This window comes from Rhinoderma darwinii, chromosome 7 (genome assembly GCF_050947455.1).
Source record: "Rhinoderma darwinii isolate aRhiDar2 chromosome 7, aRhiDar2.hap1, whole genome shotgun sequence".
In the NCBI taxonomy this organism is placed as follows: domain Eukaryota; kingdom Metazoa; phylum Chordata; class Amphibia; order Anura; family Rhinodermatidae; genus Rhinoderma; species Rhinoderma darwinii.
The window spans coordinates 15252496-15270907 of NC_134693.1; the positions used below are offsets into that span (position 1 = coordinate 15252496).

The following is an 18412-nucleotide window of genomic DNA, read 5'->3' on the forward strand; positions in this document are numbered from 1 at the left end:
GTCAGAGCCACTTTAAAGAACCCTCTGGAGGACTCATCCTAACCAATGAATACATAAGAGTCCATTTGTTTCAAAGGGTGCAATGTAATACCATATTCCCTCTGTAGTGGCCGCCAACTATCTATTACAGCTGTTATCTCCGGGGGATTTAGCTGCAGGACCAGCGGCGATCAACTGATCACCAGGGCTGCAAATATAAAGAATATGTATGTCTAGCTGGGAAAACACTTTAAAGGAACTCGACTTGTCTCAAACATTATGTCGCCCTACCAGATGTTAAGTAGAGTCGGTTTATCCTTAACTTAAAGGGGTTTCTGAAAAAATAAATGTGTCCCTCTGAATAATAAACAGTTGTACACTTTTCCATTCCTCACAGTTTTCAAGATCTCTGTTTGAAGTCATTCAATAGGAAGCTTCCTTGGTTATTTCCAGGGGATACAAATCTGTTCATGGTCATGTGATGGACACACAGGTAAACGGCTGGCTAGAAGACACAGCTCTGATACACATACTGTAACAGTAACGAGCCATGCACCTGTGTGTCCACCACAAGACCAGGATATAATGTAAGACCCTGGAAGTAAACAAGGAGGAATTCTCTCCTTTAAGAGAAAAAGGGGTTACTTCATAAAGACAACTCCATGTCCATAAATCCTACTAGGGCATATGGACATCACAGAGGGGGGACAACTCCACGGACCGTCCCTCTATATGATATCTGTATTATAAGGATGGTCATTCATCTGATTGACTGCCATGTAAAGCTACATTTCCCTCAGATTCTCCCAGAAAAATCTGCAGTTTGCCGGGTGTTCCTGGAGCGAGACCTGGGGCGATCAATTGATCATCTGAAGGGCCAAACTCTTAAAGGGGTTCTCTCTGATGAGACTACTCCTTTACAGTTCTGTTTACATAATTTTTGCCTCCAATGGAGGTACACATTGGTAGTATGTCCAAACGTATACCTCGGAGGGAAGGCTTCGACGTATGAATGACAATGGGGTTAATTCTCCCGTGGATTGGTAGCACATCCATGGCAAAAATGCTGTATTTCTGCTGCGGATCATGTAGGAATTAGTGTCGGATTTGCAATATGCAAATCCAACACACGTGAACGTAGCCTTATAGTGTATCCTCTCAGCAGAAAGACAATTCTCACTTGTCCTGACAGTTTGCTACAATGTATCAGTGCAGGCATTCCCGGCTGTTTAGCTGACAGAGGATTATCTAGACAGAATTCAGTTGGTTCCACCACTTAGCTGTGAGAAGTCATGGATATGTATGGTTTTCATCTACTGTATGTAAACAAGAGTGTTCCCATTCACTGACAGCAAACAGAGATCTTGACAATGCTGAGTATTTGAAACACTTGAAGAATCCTTCTTATTCTGAGAATATGATGTGTTGGTGGGATCAGAATGTAATTGAAAAAAAAAAAAAAAAAAAAAGAGACATCTAATTACAAAAACACCTATGCGTCAATTGCTAGCTCATGGGATGGTCCTCGAAGGGGAAGAACTGTTACCATCTATGAATAATACTTAGGAGATGATGAAGAAAGGCATGATGTTGACTTGGCAGGACATGCAACTCATACATGTACAATATAACGAGATGAGCAAGTCACTTGGGGCATAGCATTGATTTCCTGGCCCCACAGGTCACAATGAGTCAATCAATTCACAGATTTGGATTGACCAAAGGTGAATCACCACGATCCCCAATGTATCCTAATGGCAGGCAGACATCAGATCAATCTGAGAAATTCCAAACGAGTTAATTATCTCATCTCAACAACATTTTTATCTCTTCCATAAATATTAATTCTACCGGTTAATTCTTCAGAAGATATTTCTAAAGCAGCAACATAAAGTAGAGAAGAAGCTGTAGACTGGTAAAGCATGCTATTTCGAGCATTTGGGCTGTAGACCCATTTATCTATTGGTCCTGGTTCAAAGTTGACCAATAAGAGTCAAGGCAGCCATTTTGTGGGCATATATACCTTATTTTATAAAAATAATAAACTAGCAACATCCACAGGAGGAGCAATGTCTCCTCATGACCATCAAAGCCATGATCATGGTCATTAGGTCCAGAGGGCACTTAAAATGCAGTCTTGTGTTACAGACGTCAAAGAAATGGAGAGGATGGCACCAGTGAGGTCAAGAGGGCATCTTGGCCATTGAATGCCCCTTCCATATAGCACTTGTCAACACACAAGAAGGGGTTGTCTAGCATTAGATAAACATGGATGCTTTCGTCCGAAAACAGTACAACACCTGTCTATGCGTTCTGTCTGGTATTGAATAAGTGTGGCGCTGTTTTTGGAAGAAAGCAGCCATGGTTTTTTTTTTTTTAATCCTGGACCACCTGTTTAATTCTGAAAAAAGATCTGGTGCATATAGCGACCTGGTTGAAGACAAAAGTCTGCTTTGGCAAGACCATGCATTTTGTTCTATAGGAGGTCATGGTTTTGGTTGATGCCTCATGTAGACCTTCAGCATGGATAGACTATACAGTTTGATGTTTTTGGGTATTACCATCCATACAATGGTATAGGCTCCTCTAATGTGTACGGCCAGCTATAGTTCCATGAAAATATAACTTCAACCCACAAAATGACTGACTCCATAGAAGATAGCTAGAGGTTAACCCCAGTCCCGATGTTAAATTCCAGCCAATGAGCGACATACAAACATATAAAACAGAACAATATACAACGATAACAAATTCATAGCAGTGATAGCTGGCTTGACGTGACATATGGCCGATGACATGGCAAAGCAGAGAGAGTACCCAGGCATACTTGAGCGTATGTGGACACTGACCTGAGCTGGTGACAGGACTAGAGGTAGAAGTTTCAATAATTTCTACAAAAGGGGAAAAAGGAAAAAAACAAAAACAAGAACAATTTGGGCATTAATCACACACTTTATGGAAGACGCACGCAGAATGAGGCAGGCAACATTCATGCGACAAACAGGAACATCCTTGTCATCTGTAAATACCACACCAACCCATGACAAGTTCTCATTTTGTCATTTACAGATTACAGTGCCATACAATATACCCTTCATCTGCAGTGCGGAGGTAGACATTTTGTAGGCCTCAACCAGAACCTGTTGTAGGCAGGGTTGTCACTTATTTCACACAAAAATACCAGCCAGGTTCAAGGTGTATTTACAGGTGCATCAAAAAACACCACAAACCGGCATTGGGAAAATACACACCAATATGGGTAAAAAGAAAAGCGGGCGAGGTTCTGGAGTGTGGCTTTACACTGAGTGCATTTGGCCACTTCAGTCTGGAGCCTCAGATAATGACTCCCTGTAACAAAGTCAGTATCTTCCTCCACTCTTGACTCTTCGGGGCTATGCAGGCCGGCAGTGGACACAATTCTGGCTTCTGAATGTCAGTGTCTCTGGCTATACTAACTTACTCGCTACCATCTACCACCAGTGCCAATCTCACACTTAGTCCCACATAGTCCTGACACTACTGACTTTCCTAGGACTGGGCAGGCCGGAAGAAGTATCAAATCCAAAAAGGAAGTAATCTGATTGCGCACGCACTTAATACATCTTATTCAGTAAAAGTAACGGCACTTGCTATTGCTGGTAAAAATTTACTGGTAACGACCTCTCAGTGTAAATTCCTGGGCCTGGTGGCAACCATAGTTTTAGACCTTAGCTAGTACATTTTCTAGGCGTCAACCAGTGCATTTTGTAGGCCTTAATCAGTCCATTTTGTAGGACTTAACCAGTGGATTTTGTAGGCCTCAACCATAGCATTTTGTTGGCCATAACCAAAGTATTTTCTAGGCCGCACCCAGTACATTTTCTAGGCCTTAATCAGTCCGTTTTGTAGGCCTCAACCAGAGTATTTTGTAGGCCTTAATCAGTGCATTTTGTAGGACTTAACAGTACAATTTGTAGGCATCAACCAGAGCGTTTTGTAGGGCTTAATCAGTGCAGTTTGTAGGCCTCAACCATATAATTTATTATGTTATAGGCTCACCATTATCTCTCTTCCAAAAACAAGATGAACTTGTATAATAATCTAATGTTCATGGGTGCCCTGTAACTTAGAACATGGTTCCTGAATCTGCTGATCCAGAATTCCTATATGTGACCAGATGTTTTTGTTTTTTCTGGACCGCATTAGCAGGGTGATTTTCTAGTCATGCGAAGACACCCTGGGAACAAACTCCCTGTAAACATGACTTACCTTACCTGTAAACATGACTCTCCAGGCAGAACTGCAGAATACACGTCCCTTTTATAGGCTCCCAACCACAAAAGTGTAGGAGTCGTCTTGTGCACTCTTTATATACGTGCTCCCACAGTCACATGACACTGAGGGGAGTGGTTACATATCACATGTTAGATAACCAGCACAAGAAGAGGTGAGGGCGAGCCTACCAGTGAGGGCTGAGGATATTGCCCTATGTGGGTGTAGGCTTTGGCTGGCAATTGGTGATGTTACCATCAGTTACATGAACAGCTGCTTGGTAGAAGACCAAAACAGAGCACATATAGGCCTACTGCATTATATTTTATCTATTAATCAAAGTAAATAGCCTGGCAAAAAAAACTATGAAGGTCTATGGGAGAAAAACACCACTAACTGGTTGAAAAGAAATGCCAAATCAACACCTGGCATTGGTTGCAAAAAAATGTTACTGACCCGTAAAATGCAAGACAAAAGAAAAAAAAAGTCACCTAAAAAACATACTGTATGTAAGTGGCAAAAGAGCCAGGAGAAATGCTTGAAAAAACATGGTGTTTTTCCTTTAAAACGTTGTGTGTGAAGGCACCTAATGGGAGATAAAAAGTGTCCTAACAACCCCCTCCCCTCAGCCCTTAGACCTTTAGGGAAATAAAAACTTTCTAAGGAATTCACAATCCAGCACTTGGTCCTGCTCTGACATGCACTCTACTGTTGTTGAACATAGCACCTCTAAAGGCCTAAAAAGTTATTGCACCTTAAAAAATGGATAATAATATGACTAAATATCATTGTGTCTTGATAACTTGTCTAACAGGTGAATACTTGGTTTGATATGGTAATATCCAAGTTTTTCACATGCTCTAGTATTTAAAAAACTTTCCAAAAGTTCTAAATTTACTTCTTTAATGGACCAGATTTTTGTTTCAAGTTATCAATTTTCTTTCATGAATATATTTGGTCCCAATTGGAAGCTCTAGGGTTTTTAATGCTCTCCTGAATTTGCAGGTATTCTAGACATTTGTACATTTGATCTAGGAATATTTACCCAATTCTGAACTAATTGTACCAGAAAATTGTCTTTTTATAGTAAATTGCATGTTGGGAAAGACTGAAGGAAGAGAGAGGATTTTGAGTGGAATGGTTTGACAATATTTCCACTTGAAGTTTTGGTGAAAGAAAGACGCGTTTACATGGAAGCTGGGACGGGTGCCAAAACAAAGCGGAGTGAGTCAAGCCAACACAAAGTCAGGTTGAAGCCGTGTGAAGTGTCAGGCTTAAAGCATTGTGTGTTTGTCTCAGTTTTTAACTTTTACAGGAAACTTAGGCTTATTGAAGAAAAGTTGGAAAAGTCACACAGATTGTTTAAAAAGACGGGTCAGGGGAACCCTGTGCTGTGAAAGCCTGAATATACTTTATACAGTCTTCTAAGTCTGCGTCACAGAACCCCCAAACATTCATGATGCATTTAATTTTTGAAATACCTTTTTGTTTCATGTTTTTTTTAAGTGTACTAAAAAAACAAAATCCCAATCCCTCCTCCTCCTAGATGTGTATTAGATGTACTAAATGTTGCATCTGACCTGCAGATTTTGGGTCTTTTGGTAAATGTCTATTTTATATGTCCATGCATGCTGAGTGGGTGGGGTCTTGCTGCTCTGCTGTGTGCTCTAAACCAATCAGATGTATCCACCCTGTAGCACCTCCTCCCAGGAGCGTAGCTATAGAGTGTGCAGTGGTAGCAGTCACATACAAGTCCTGGAGTCTGACGGGCATAAGATAATATTAAAATCACAAACACATGGTGGGTGAGGGGTCCTTTTATATATCTGTTTTATGTTCTAGGCAAAGAGCAATCCTACAGTCCACAGGATTGGCGCAGGATTGGCATTTTTTCCTTGCTGCCATTTACAACCTGTGCCAAGCTGTATGCCTGTACAAGAGATCCTTCAGCAGTCGGTGAATGTGCCACATCAGACTGGTAACAACTGTGGTGACCATTGTGGCACTGCTGCCGGCTGCTCATAACTATGCAGTAAGAGACAGAGTGTCCTGCACGTCGCCATAGCTCCTGTATCCAGAACAGCCGCCAGCGCCATAGAATCCTATATGGTGGACTCTTCACAATGCATTCACCTTATGGACTATGTGTTATTCTCAGTAAATATATAATATAACCACATAACGAGTGATTTCTTCACTATTTGGGATAATATCATAGAGTAACCACAGTGAGGAAGAACTGTCCTTGTCTTTATCTCTTTGCTGCCATGTTGTCTCCATTACTAGTAGATGTGGTGAGGAAGGTGGAGGATGGAATAGTTAATATAAAAAAACAAAACACAAACACAGGAGACGGGGAGAAATAGTGTTGGACTCCTTGGGGTTCCTTGGGCCCACTGGAGGAAATGAATCTGAGGGCCACCCTCCATCTTTACAGAACATCATTCCACATACAGGACACTTCATTAATAAAGTCTAATAGGTTATTTGTGATCCATAAGAAATAGTCGCTAGTGGCAAGTGATTTGCTCCAAAGTCACCAAATGGGGTTGTCTTCTGCTGGACCTTTAGGCCCTTCACACAGAGTTTTTTGCAGGCAGAAAAATCTGCCTCAAAATTCCTTCAGGAATTTCTTTGCCATGTTTTTTGCTGCGTTTTTTGGCCGCGGCCATTGAGCGCCACGAGCAAAAAATGCTGCAAAAAACGCTTTCTCTGCCTCCTATTGATTTCAATGGGAGGTCAGAGACGGAACCGTGGGAAGAAAGAGCATGTTGCTTTTTTTTCCACGCTAGCGTTTTTTCCGCCCTTGGGAAAGAAAATCCCTCCACCTCCCATTGAAATCAATGGGAGGCGATTTTGGCCGTTTTTTTACATGGTTTCCTCGTCAAAAACTGCGCCAAAAAACTCTGTGTGGACTGGCCCGTAAGACCCAAAATTGCGGGAGGACCCTCTGGTACTATCTTGCTACTTAGATCAAGCATTGTGCATGAGCTTCCCGCACCTTAGGCTGTATTAGAGAGGTCCTATCATCTCTACTCTCATGTCTGTTTTGGTGAACACTTGTATTTCCCCAAAAATAACAATTCTGCCAAAAAAATTCCTAGAATTCTGCAATGTGCCGTTCCTCTGTTATTTCTCCTGGAAATGTATGAATAAATTGACAATTAGATGTTACCATTCACCTTGTCTGTAGGGTGTTTCCCTGAACACTGCCCAATCAGTGCTGTCAGTATCAGTCTGTGTAGGGTCATGCCCTTAACTGGTAACACCCAGTTGCCACTTTATACATTTCCAGGAGGAATAGCAGAGGAATGATACAGCCTTGTTATTTTATGGGGAATGTAAGTAAAACAGACACATCAGAAGACCTGACAGGCCCTTTTTAACAGCTACACTAACTACTTTTGTTGACAACCACCCCCTTGGTATATAGGCTCTATATTACAACTTATAGGTGGTACGGAGCTGTAATATGGCCGTGTGCTGGAGACTAATCTTGTATGTTTGATCCAAAGCAGCCACTTCATTACACGTGTATGAAGTCGAAACAGTGGCCTGCTAAAGAGGGAGCAATCTGCTCAAGACCTATTGCCCTCCAAGAAGTACGAGGTTCGATGGCAACTCAATTTTTTGTTTTTTTTGCCCTTTATAAAAGGCACAGGGTGCACCATGTACAAAGCAAGTCATAAAAAGTAAGGCACCATTGGACACGTCCCCTTTAAGTGTCCTGTGATTGTTTCTAGTGCCGGAAGATTTAATTCAACTTACAAAGAACTCCGACCAGACATCTTTACCAGTCAATTCTGTTTAGAGAACCCAATCATAAATCTCGTAGCGTGAAACGCGTGCCACACCAGAAATTATCACGTGTGAGGCACTCGTCGTCTATTGTGTTTCCTTTTTCTGTGAAACCATTTTCTGTAAATTACAGTGATTTATATAACACAATGATAGCTTGCGTGTAATAAAATGTGAGGCCGCAACTTTCTCTATAGGTAACGCGAAATGTATTCAGATTTCTTGTTAATTAGTAATTACACATAATTATAGATGGAAATGGAAGAGAAAGACAGCGAGACAGGCGTGTGAGTGCGGCATTACTTCTTGGAAATATTAACAAGTGGGGGAGGGGTATGTCCTCTTTACCTAAAGTTAACAAAGAGGACAGGCTTATTAAGAAAGTATGGAACCATTGGCACGTATATAATATATAATGGCCCCTGACTGGTGTTCAAAGGAAGCAATTTTACTCCGGACACTTGACCCCCCTCCACAGACCACGATGTTCTCACATATAAAATCTGAGAGCAATGAATTGTGAGCCTTAAAGGGGAATTTATAATCTGCCAAGATCCCATTAGTGAAGTCTTATCTCAGATCACCACTGATTTCCCGAATTAAAGGGCTCTACACAGAAAATGAACCCCTTTGGCACTGCTCAGAAATGTCTAATGATGAGAATCTAAAAAAAAATTCTGAGAAAAGGACCATTCACATCAATGGCAGTATGCTTAGAATATTTTGTCCGTTTTCCAGTAACGGATGTGGGACTCGTAGATATGCCTTACATTTTTAATGGCGGGAATCACTCTTTAAGGCTCTGTTCACACTTGTGGTTTCTGTTTATAATAAAAACCGTGCCGCATAGCCGGATCCGTTGCACGATGAATACCACTGGGTTCTGATGGAGTCCATTGACTAACAATGGGGTTCATTGGGTTTGGACAAGGTTTCCAACATTTTGATGGTAAAAATAGCCCTGGATGCAGTGAACGGAGTCTCTGACACAGATGTGAACATAGCCTAACATTCATCTCTAGTGCAGTGCAACTCAAGGAATTTTTTTTGGGGAGAGTCTGTATGGTGGCCCATGGAGTTCATATGACTCCATACAAAGAAGCCGTAGTCACTCTGTGCCGTCATATGGTATCTCCGAGATTCTTTTCTCCATAATGCAATGCTCCTAGATAGAATACCTCTGTAATATGATATCCGATGGAGCATTTGACATTTTTTTATGAAATTAAAGAAATACAGAGGTACAGTATGGCCCCAGAGACTTCTACAGGGTAGTTATATGGTCGGAATGAACCTTAAACATAACTGTATGGAAGCTACAAGACATTACTCCAATTGCGCCACCCAGTGAGCAGTTCTTTCTGAAAAATTCTTGATAAATTATTACTCTAAAACCATGAATATAATAAAGATCAAAACACGGTTGACCTATAAAGAAACAAACCCCATAATTTACTTCAATAACCAATATTACCCACAATACTGACTTCTATATTTTACTCGGCAGGAGGAATTAAATAAAAATCTATAACATCCGCTCCAGTCTACAGACACTTTAACCTTATTATGCTCCAATTCTAAGGATGTTAAAGCAAAAACATGAACTTAAAGAGCCGTAGCCTCTCGTGTTTAAAGCTCCACTGTGCTATTATTCTTGAAGATTTTTGGAGCGGGTCATCATACGATGGCAATTAATCTCAAACTCTCGGTATTGTTAATAATTGCCAATCTAATTTATGCACCATCCAGTGCCTACCAGTAATTTGTTTGAAGCCCAGACTTTGTACGTGAGACTCATTGTTCAGCAATTTAACTTAAAAAAGACCAAGAAAACACATGCCGAGCTCCGAAATCAAAGTTCCCAAATTTAATTTAACAGTTTGAAGAGTAACCCTATAGTGAAGAACAAGATCATCATTCTATGCAGCAAAATTCTCCAGAGAAACTTGACTTGTTCAACGTTTCTTGGAAGCCGGTGTTAGAATTACAGTAATTAGTAGTTTAAACTATTAATAAGCCCGGCTGCCAAGTTGCAAGAGTAGAAAATTTGCATGTTCAAAAGCAAATTAGACTCAGCAAGGAAAGACAAAAACACAATAGCGGTTTCACCCTATTGATTAGTGTCATTTCCCTCGACCAATCATAGTCGATTGTCAGCTCTGCCTTTATGTTATGACAGCTGCAAGTGGCCACCGAGCAACTTTTTTTGGGAGGGGGGTTTTAAAATAATAAAAAAATTAAAACAATTGGAAACAAAACCAATTCCAAAAACACCTGCTCATGACGTGTGGTCCGTTCTTCTTCGGCAAGGATCTCATTCATCAAGAAAGTTAAATTGATTCACCTCCATGATCACATGAAAAGGCTTTCACATTGGTGGTCTCCAACCTGTGCCTCTCCAGATGTGGCGAAACTACAACTCTCAGCATGTCCTGACAACATGCGTCTTGGAGCAGGGTAGTGATGTGAAGACCTTCTCAGGTTGGTTCAATAACTTGTAAAATGAGACAACACTTACCAATGTCCTCAAAAGTATGTATAATGTTTTGCCATCGTGGCCTTTATTAAGTATAGAAAAGACAAAGGACAACCAGTCTCTAGATTCCGTCCCCCACTTTAGAGTAGGCAAATGCAATAGTGGCATAGTAGGTCGACGCTCGTGTCCTGAGGCCCCAAGATAAGAGTTTGTTTGTGTGTTGGGTGGTTAACCAGTACTACTTCGAGAGACGCACACCCCAATTTATGATAGCGGTCTACCATGGGGACACAACCAGTTGACTCTATTGACTACCTATCTTCCTTTCTCATTGTGGGGGTAAAAGTCTCTAAGTCAGGCTTGCAAACTCTCCCAAAGCATCCGGGACCATTCCGGAAAAAGGGGAGACCTCCCTTACTCCTGGAAGAGTTGGCAATTCTCCCGCATCCTGCTGCCATCACCCAATGCACTGTGAGTGGTGCAAACCAGCTCTATATATGGTGGAAGTGTCGGCTGGAGAATTCTAGCTGGTGTGGCAGCGGCATCGTCATCACCATTACCATACGTATGGCTCTGGGGTCTGAATCTAGGGTCTGTATCTAAAGTCTGAGGAGGTCTATATCTGAGGTTTAAAGTCTGTTTTTGGGGTCTAAGGGGATCTGTATCTGGGGTTTGCATCTAGGAGCCTGTATCTGGTGTTTATATCTGAAGTCTAAGGAGGTCTGTATCTGAAGTCTGAGGAGGTTTGTATCTGAAGTCTGAGGAGGTTTGTATATGAGGTCTGACCCCGGGGTCTGAATCTTGGTTCGGGAGATCTGAATCCGGGGTCTGCTGCTTATGATTTGAAAACATTAGGGTGTGGAAAGGGCTTTGTAAAGGGGTGTGGCCTGTACATATGGGTGTGGCTTATGGCCTAATGTTTGTGCCACACTGGTCAATTTCCCCTAAGAGCACTTCCAAAAGTTTTGAAGTGTGTTCTAAGGCAAGGGTGTAATTCCATGGATATCAGGCATAACAGCTGCTATGGGGGGGCAAACAACCAAGGAGGGCCCATCTTCACTATGAAAGGAGAAAACATATATTTTACTGAGAAACAAAGAAAAAGAGGATAAGACACAGGGGACAGAGTGGAGACCCAAAAAAAAAGATAGGCTTCTCATGATCTAAACTCACTTGCTGCTTAGGGCAGTCATGGTAGAGAGGGGGCCCACTCCAAGTTTTCTAGTGGGCCCCATGGCTACTTGTTGCACTCTTGCTCTGAGGTCATATGCTGCTTCATTTGAATCAACATTCAGACATCTAATAACTTCCCGGTAACCAAAAGAGCATTGCGGATTATTTTCTTCTCCCATCTGTTCATCTGTGCGTGCTGAGGCCTACATAGAATTTGCAAGGATCAACTCCCATATGTCAGCGGTATAGATCAAATGTTCATCTACCCACCAGCGAAAATATCAGCAACACGAACAAAATACAAACATTTTTTGGTTGCTAGAAATGCAGCGGCTGGAACTTAAAGTGCTCAAAACACAATGGGGAAGACTCGTCAAAAGCCTCGTAAGATGCAGGAATTTACCAAGGTGATGGCGAATTGCGTTTTCGTTTGTGCCCTTTGATTGCCATTTTTAGCTATTGTGGCATTTTTTTACAACATTGCATTGTGCCCTAGGTGTATTTTTTAGGGTGTCTTTCAACTATTGACTTCATTATTTTCAAAAATGTATATATTTTCCCCTGTGACCTGTGTTGGGCTAACTTCACACAATTTTTGGTATAAAGGAGATTTTCTTTCCTAGGAGTAATATCCTCGTAAAACAGTGCCACACAGAGGCACGCAGCATTCTTACTGTTCATAGTATGGTGCCTTAGGGACTCCTGGTCCTGCCATACCGGCTCCGACCCACATGCACCAGCCCCTATAGAAGTATTCTCAAACCACAAAAGGCTCTTGGGCCCAATGCATGTGGCTCCACAGCTGGTGGCCGCACTAAAAACTGTTATGCCAAGTGGCACCAGGAATAGAATAATGTTATTTAAACTTGACACTTGGGTCAAAACTATCACTGACAATTAAAAATAGGGTACTAGCCAATGTTCCCTCTAAGTTTTGGCAGCTCCTGAGCGGGGCAGTTAGGGAGCAGGACGAGTCTCCATCAATGGTGGGCGATCTGATGACCAAAAGTAATACCCCCAGTAAACACTAATATAGCGACTAAATAAGAGAATAAGAAAACTTATTTTAAATTAGTTTTAATTACTTTTTTAATACTAGAATATTACAAGTCCACCAGTAAAATAGACGACTGTTATAAATACCAATTATAGGCATCAATGAAAGAATCCCTCATTACACCACTGCCCCTATAGATAGCGCCGCACAGACCCCCCAGTAGATAGCGCCATACAGACCCCCCCCAGTAGAGAGCGCCACACAGACCCCTGTAGATAGCGTCATACCCCCTCCCTGAAGATACTGCCAAACACAGCTCCCCCCGTAGATAGAACCACACAGCCCCCCTGTAGATAGTGCCACTCAGCCCCCCCCTGTAGATAGTGCCACTCAGCCCCCCCTGTAGATAGTGCCACTCAGCCCCCCCTGTAGATAGTGCCACGCAGCCCCCTGTAGATAGCGCCTTGCATCCCCTGTAGATAGCGCCACACAGCCCCCCTGTAGATAGTGCCACTCAGCCCCCCTCTAGATAGTACCACTCAGCCCCCTCTGTAGATAGCGCCACTCAGCCCCCCTGTAGATAGCGCCACTCAGCCCCCCTGTAGATAGTGCCACGCAGTCCCCTGTAGATAGCGCCATGCAGCCCCCGTAGATAGCGCCACACAGCCCCCTGTATATAATGCCATACAGCCCCCTTGTATATACTCCCACACAGCAATACTTCCTCCCCTTGTTTATACTGTCACACAGCAATCCCCCCTTGTATATACTGCTACACAGCCCCCCTCATCCCTTGTACATACTGCCACACAGCCCCCTCCCCTTGTATATACTGCCACACAGCCCCCTCCCCTTGTATATACTGCCACACAGCAATCCCCCTCCCCTTCTATATACTGCCACACAGCCCCCCTCCCCTTGTATATACTGTCACACAGCAATCCCCCCTCCCCTTGTATATACTGCCACACAGCCCCCCTCCCCTTATATATACTGCCACACAGAAATCCCCCCCCCCTGTATATTACCACACAGCGCCCTCAAAAAACAAAAGATAGTACTTACCTTGCCCCACTCTCGCGACGGACGGAGCGCTACACTGCCTCTCTGGGCGGGACACATGCGAAGACCGGGGTGATGATGTGACGTCATCACACCAGCCTGCACAGGGAATCTTCCCTGCACCCTATAGGCTGCAGGCTTAACGTGGCCTGCAGCCTATAGTATTCATTTGTATCTGTGTCCTGAGGATGCACATACAAGTGAATGTGGCTGTCGCTAGCACCAGAGCCCCCTCCAGTGCTAGCGATGCCACTGCATTCGCCCATGACAGTGTGTGGGTTTTAAACTTTAGTGAGCGGGTGGACTGTGGAAGGTGCGTGGCCGCGCACCTTATAGGGAACACTGGTACTAGCCATGTCACTGCTACATTTTTTTTAAATATCTTTCTCCTCTCCTGTCATGTCTATTTTAGTAAACACTCGTATTCCCCATGAAATAACAACTCTGGAACATATTTTCTTAGAAGTCTGCGTTGTGCCGTGTCTCTGTTATTCCTCCTAGAAATGTATGAATAAATTGACAACAGGGTGTTACCATTCTCCTTGTCAAAGGGGCGTGTCCCTACACAGTCTCACTCTGTCAGCACTGATTGGTCAGTGTCAGTCTGTGTAGGGACACACCCCCAACTAGTAACACCCAGTTGTCAATTTATTCATAAAATTCTAGGAGGAATAACAGAGGAATGGCACAACATAGAGTTTTAAGAAAAGATGTTCCGGAATAGTTATTTCATGGGGAATACAAATATTTACGTACATTTCAGGAGAGGGGACAGGTCCTCTTTAATAGGCTTTTACCCATTTATACCCAACATCACCCGTCATATTTGGAAGGGGGAGACCTCTGCTCTATAGACATAATGGGGGGATGGGTAAAAACATGTATCATCAATAGAATTGTATCTTGTTAGCTTCTCTATAAAGCCTACAGTGTATTTTTGTTAAAATTTTTTGGAGTATTTGATCTCATTTTAATGTAAATAGTGGCTATGCTGAAGTCAGGGCTTTTTTCATATTTCTTGCATCTTTGGCTTGCTCTTTTTATTTGCTAAACTTCAATAAAACAGCACAAGAAAAGAACATAACCCGAGATGCTGCTTCTGACGCTTCCAGCTCCGCATCAACGCGCGCACATCCTGCTCATGAAAGATTTGAATTCCTAAGGACTCTACCTGAAAGGCTTCAGTTCTCCCTTGATGTGAATACAACAAATATATACTAAGCGCTCCCCTCCCCCTCCTTTCGTCTTCTCGGGCTGTTAGCTGTATCATTTCACATTAGTCCATGCTGATTATTTATATAAACAAAGCAAAGCCAGCTGTTTTACACCGCCGAAAATAACGATTTGGTATTAATTCTTCATTTTACACATGTTAATTAATTGAATTATTTGTCCAGGAAAAAAAAAAAAATCCATCTCGTGAAACAATAAAGACGTAATAATGATTTGTTCATTTTTAGAAATCTTTTTAGTTGCATCTTTGATTTATTCAGCAATTTTTTTTTTCATCGTGACCTTTTTGTGTATTTTTATTGCACGCGTTAACGAGTGTTTAGGAATAAGTAATGTGCCAATCAAAAACAGGGTCAGCCGAGCCGAAAGGTGTCAGAAAAATGACGCGTTGGATCTTTAAAGCATAAAGAGTAATTAACACCTCCGCCGAAATGGAATAAATGCTAGCGAAAAAGTAACAAAATGATTCATTATTTCGCATAATTGTTTGATGTTTTTGCAAAAAATTGAAGTGGATGCGATTAGAGAGTTTGTTGGCTGAGTTTAAAGGGAACTTAACTTTTATTACACCTTTGGAGCCACACCGGATGCAGCTCTTTACCAAACATACAGTACCCCAATAAGGCATTTGGTAACCCTCTTAGAGGGGTCGTCTTTCAAAATCCCATTTTCAAATACTCTATTATCCAATTCTGAGTTAGGGGTTGCCTCGTTAGGTCAACTCCTGTCTATATGCCACTTGTTGCCAGGTTTCCCCACAGATTACAGCTCATCACTGGGGGTCCCAACAGCAGTACGCTATGAGATCAGTTTATTTTCTAACAAAAAGATACAGTAAACTGTCCCTTTAAGAAAAATTCTCTCTCTCTCTCCTTTTAAAGTCTCAAAGTCGTTGACTGCAGACAGTTACATAAAACATATGATGAGTCGTGGCTTATCCTTGACTTCTAAAGGTAAATTTACACCGGCGAATCTTGGCAGGTACAACGAGCGCCGATCAACGAGACAGCTCGTTGGTCGACGCTCGTTTGCTCCTTTCACGAGCGCTCGTCCCCATAAATTTGTATCATGTCGGCAGCACATGACCGGGCCTGACTGGGGCTTTTCCAGCTTCTGACAACTGATGACCTATCCACCGGATAGGTCATCAGTACATGATCTGTGGGGGTCAGACACCCGGGCCCTGCGCAGATCAGCTGGTCTGTTGCCTCTGTGCACCGCACGTATATGCCGGAAGTAGTTGGCTGCGGCCACGGAATAGCGGCCCAGCTGCAGCACTGTTCATGTGAATAGGAGCAGAGCTGCAGCACGGCCGCTATGCTATGTACGGAGCATACTGCTTCCGGGCTCCGTACATAGCATTATGTGCCATAACATCCGGTGCCCACAAGCCACTGGAGAGGCTTATCGGTGCGGGGTCCGGGTGTCGGACCCGCACCCATGACATACTGATGACCTATGCGGGAAGGCGTCCGTCGGCCATAGAAATGAATGGGCCCGTAATTATGGACCGTAATTAGGGACGATTTTACGGTCATGTGCATGATATCTGTTTGCAAAAGCATCTGGCATAGCTGTCATGTTTTTATTATAAATGGAAGCCATGATGCTCATGTGAACAGAGCCTAACATCACCATGCAAAGATTAACAATAAAAACCAGCACCAAAAAAATGGTGACATGTTCGCTTTAAGAGTGGGTCCCTTATAAGGGGGTTTAGAAAAACCCATTGTCATACACCCTATTAGAAAATACTGAGTTAATAGAGGGGGGTCCTCTGTTCAGAATCCTCATCTCTTGGTCAGAGTGGAGAGCGGTTACATAGAGCGTCTCTCGCTCTGGAGGACCTGTCCTGTATTACACAGACAACACATTGAAATGAATGGACACTGTAATGCATAACTTCCCCTGTGGTGGCACTGCGGGGAAATGAAACACTTACTGCTAGGTTTCTCCACAGTTTACAGCTGATCGCCGGGGGTCTCCGCAGGGGGACACTTTGTGATCTGCTTATTATCAAAGGACACTACTAACAAGTAGGGATTGTCCAAAGTGGAGATCCACTTTAGGAATCAACCAGTCCTTCCCTAACCCCTACTGGCTATCTTAAAGGGGTTTTCCTGGATTTTCTATTGATAGTCTATCTTTAGAATAGATTATCAATTTATGATCAGTAGGAGTCCATCCCATGGTTTTCCCACAATCTGCCCGTACATTGTTTTGTGGGGTCCATATGAGGCTGTGCCTGGTACTGCAGCTTGGTCCATTTAAGTCAACACTGTTGAGTAGGACTGAGCTTCAGTACCAGGCACAGTCAAACACATATGGACGTTTAAAGGTTAGCTACAGGGGGTGCACAGGTTGGTGTAGAGGGCCCAACAGACTTTCTGCCCTATAAGCCGACCCCAGTATTATACATAGCATATGATAGTTGGGGAGCCCAGTTAAAAATACTGCATTGGGCCCAGCAACATTAAAGGGTAACTAAACTTTCAGAAAACTTTTGATAGGTGGGGGTCTGAGCATTGAGACCCCCACTGATCGCTAAAATGAAGTAGCAGAAGCGCTCGGGTGAACCGCTTCGTTTCTGATCGGCTTTTTTCGGAAAGCTGAGCAGTTGGTGTACGGGCCCATAAACTTTCTATTTAGTCCATTCACCGTTACCTCGGCTTTCCGAGAAAAGCCGATCAGAAAAGAGGCAGCTCATCGCTCACACGAGGGCTTCTGCCGCTTTGTTTTAGCGATTTGTGGGGGTCTTATTGCTCGGACCCTCACTGATCAAAACTTCTGACATGTCACTATGACATGTCAGAAGTTTTCTGAAAGTTTAGTTACCCTTTTAGATAAGCTGCTGAATGTCTCGGTGCCTGAATAAACAATAAAAGGCAGTGGTGCTCCAGCGAGAGCTCCGCAGCTCATCGGTGTGCGTACTGGGGGTCATACCGCCACCAATCAGAAATTAATTGCCGATCCTAAGGATAGTCCATCAATAGAGAATCCTGGAGTACCCCTTTAAGGGTGCCTGAGTCAACAGGTTACCATGTTCCATTATAGCCGGCAGTCTATGTATATTATACTTCCCGCTATACTGGTGATACGTTATTGACTGTGCGCGGGAGGTTTTCTAAGTCAAGTAGTATAGTCCAAACTTTTTCCTTGAAGTGAGATTTTCTGCATTGTTTTCTAACTAAAAGTCAAAATGTCTTTGTGTAATTGAGCTGTTAAAACGAACAAGGCCACAACCAAGCAGAAGAAAGCCGAGGATGCCGCAAGAATGGAAGCCAAGGACAGCTGCTTCCTCAAGTGGCCACTGATGTTTTCCATATTCTAATGAAATGGGCTACAATGTAAGCACTTCTATATGCTAAATACAGGCAGAAATTAATGTAATGCCGCTAATAAAGAGAGACAGTTGGCTGGGAAAAGCTTATGCAAATGGCACC

General features: G+C 42.9%; 1 protein-coding gene across 1 annotated transcript in view; it reads right to left on the reverse strand.

The window, feature by feature from the left end:
• The window catches only part of NEGR1 (neuronal growth regulator 1), a 404305-nt gene that overhangs the window by 46016 nt on the left and 339877 nt on the right, over positions 1–18412 (reverse strand). The window contains exon 6 of the mRNA XM_075832083.1: positions 2829–2870. Within this exon, the coding sequence (XP_075688198.1) occupies positions 2829–2870 (42 nt within the window). The remainder of the gene's footprint in view (positions 1–2828; positions 2871–18412) is intronic.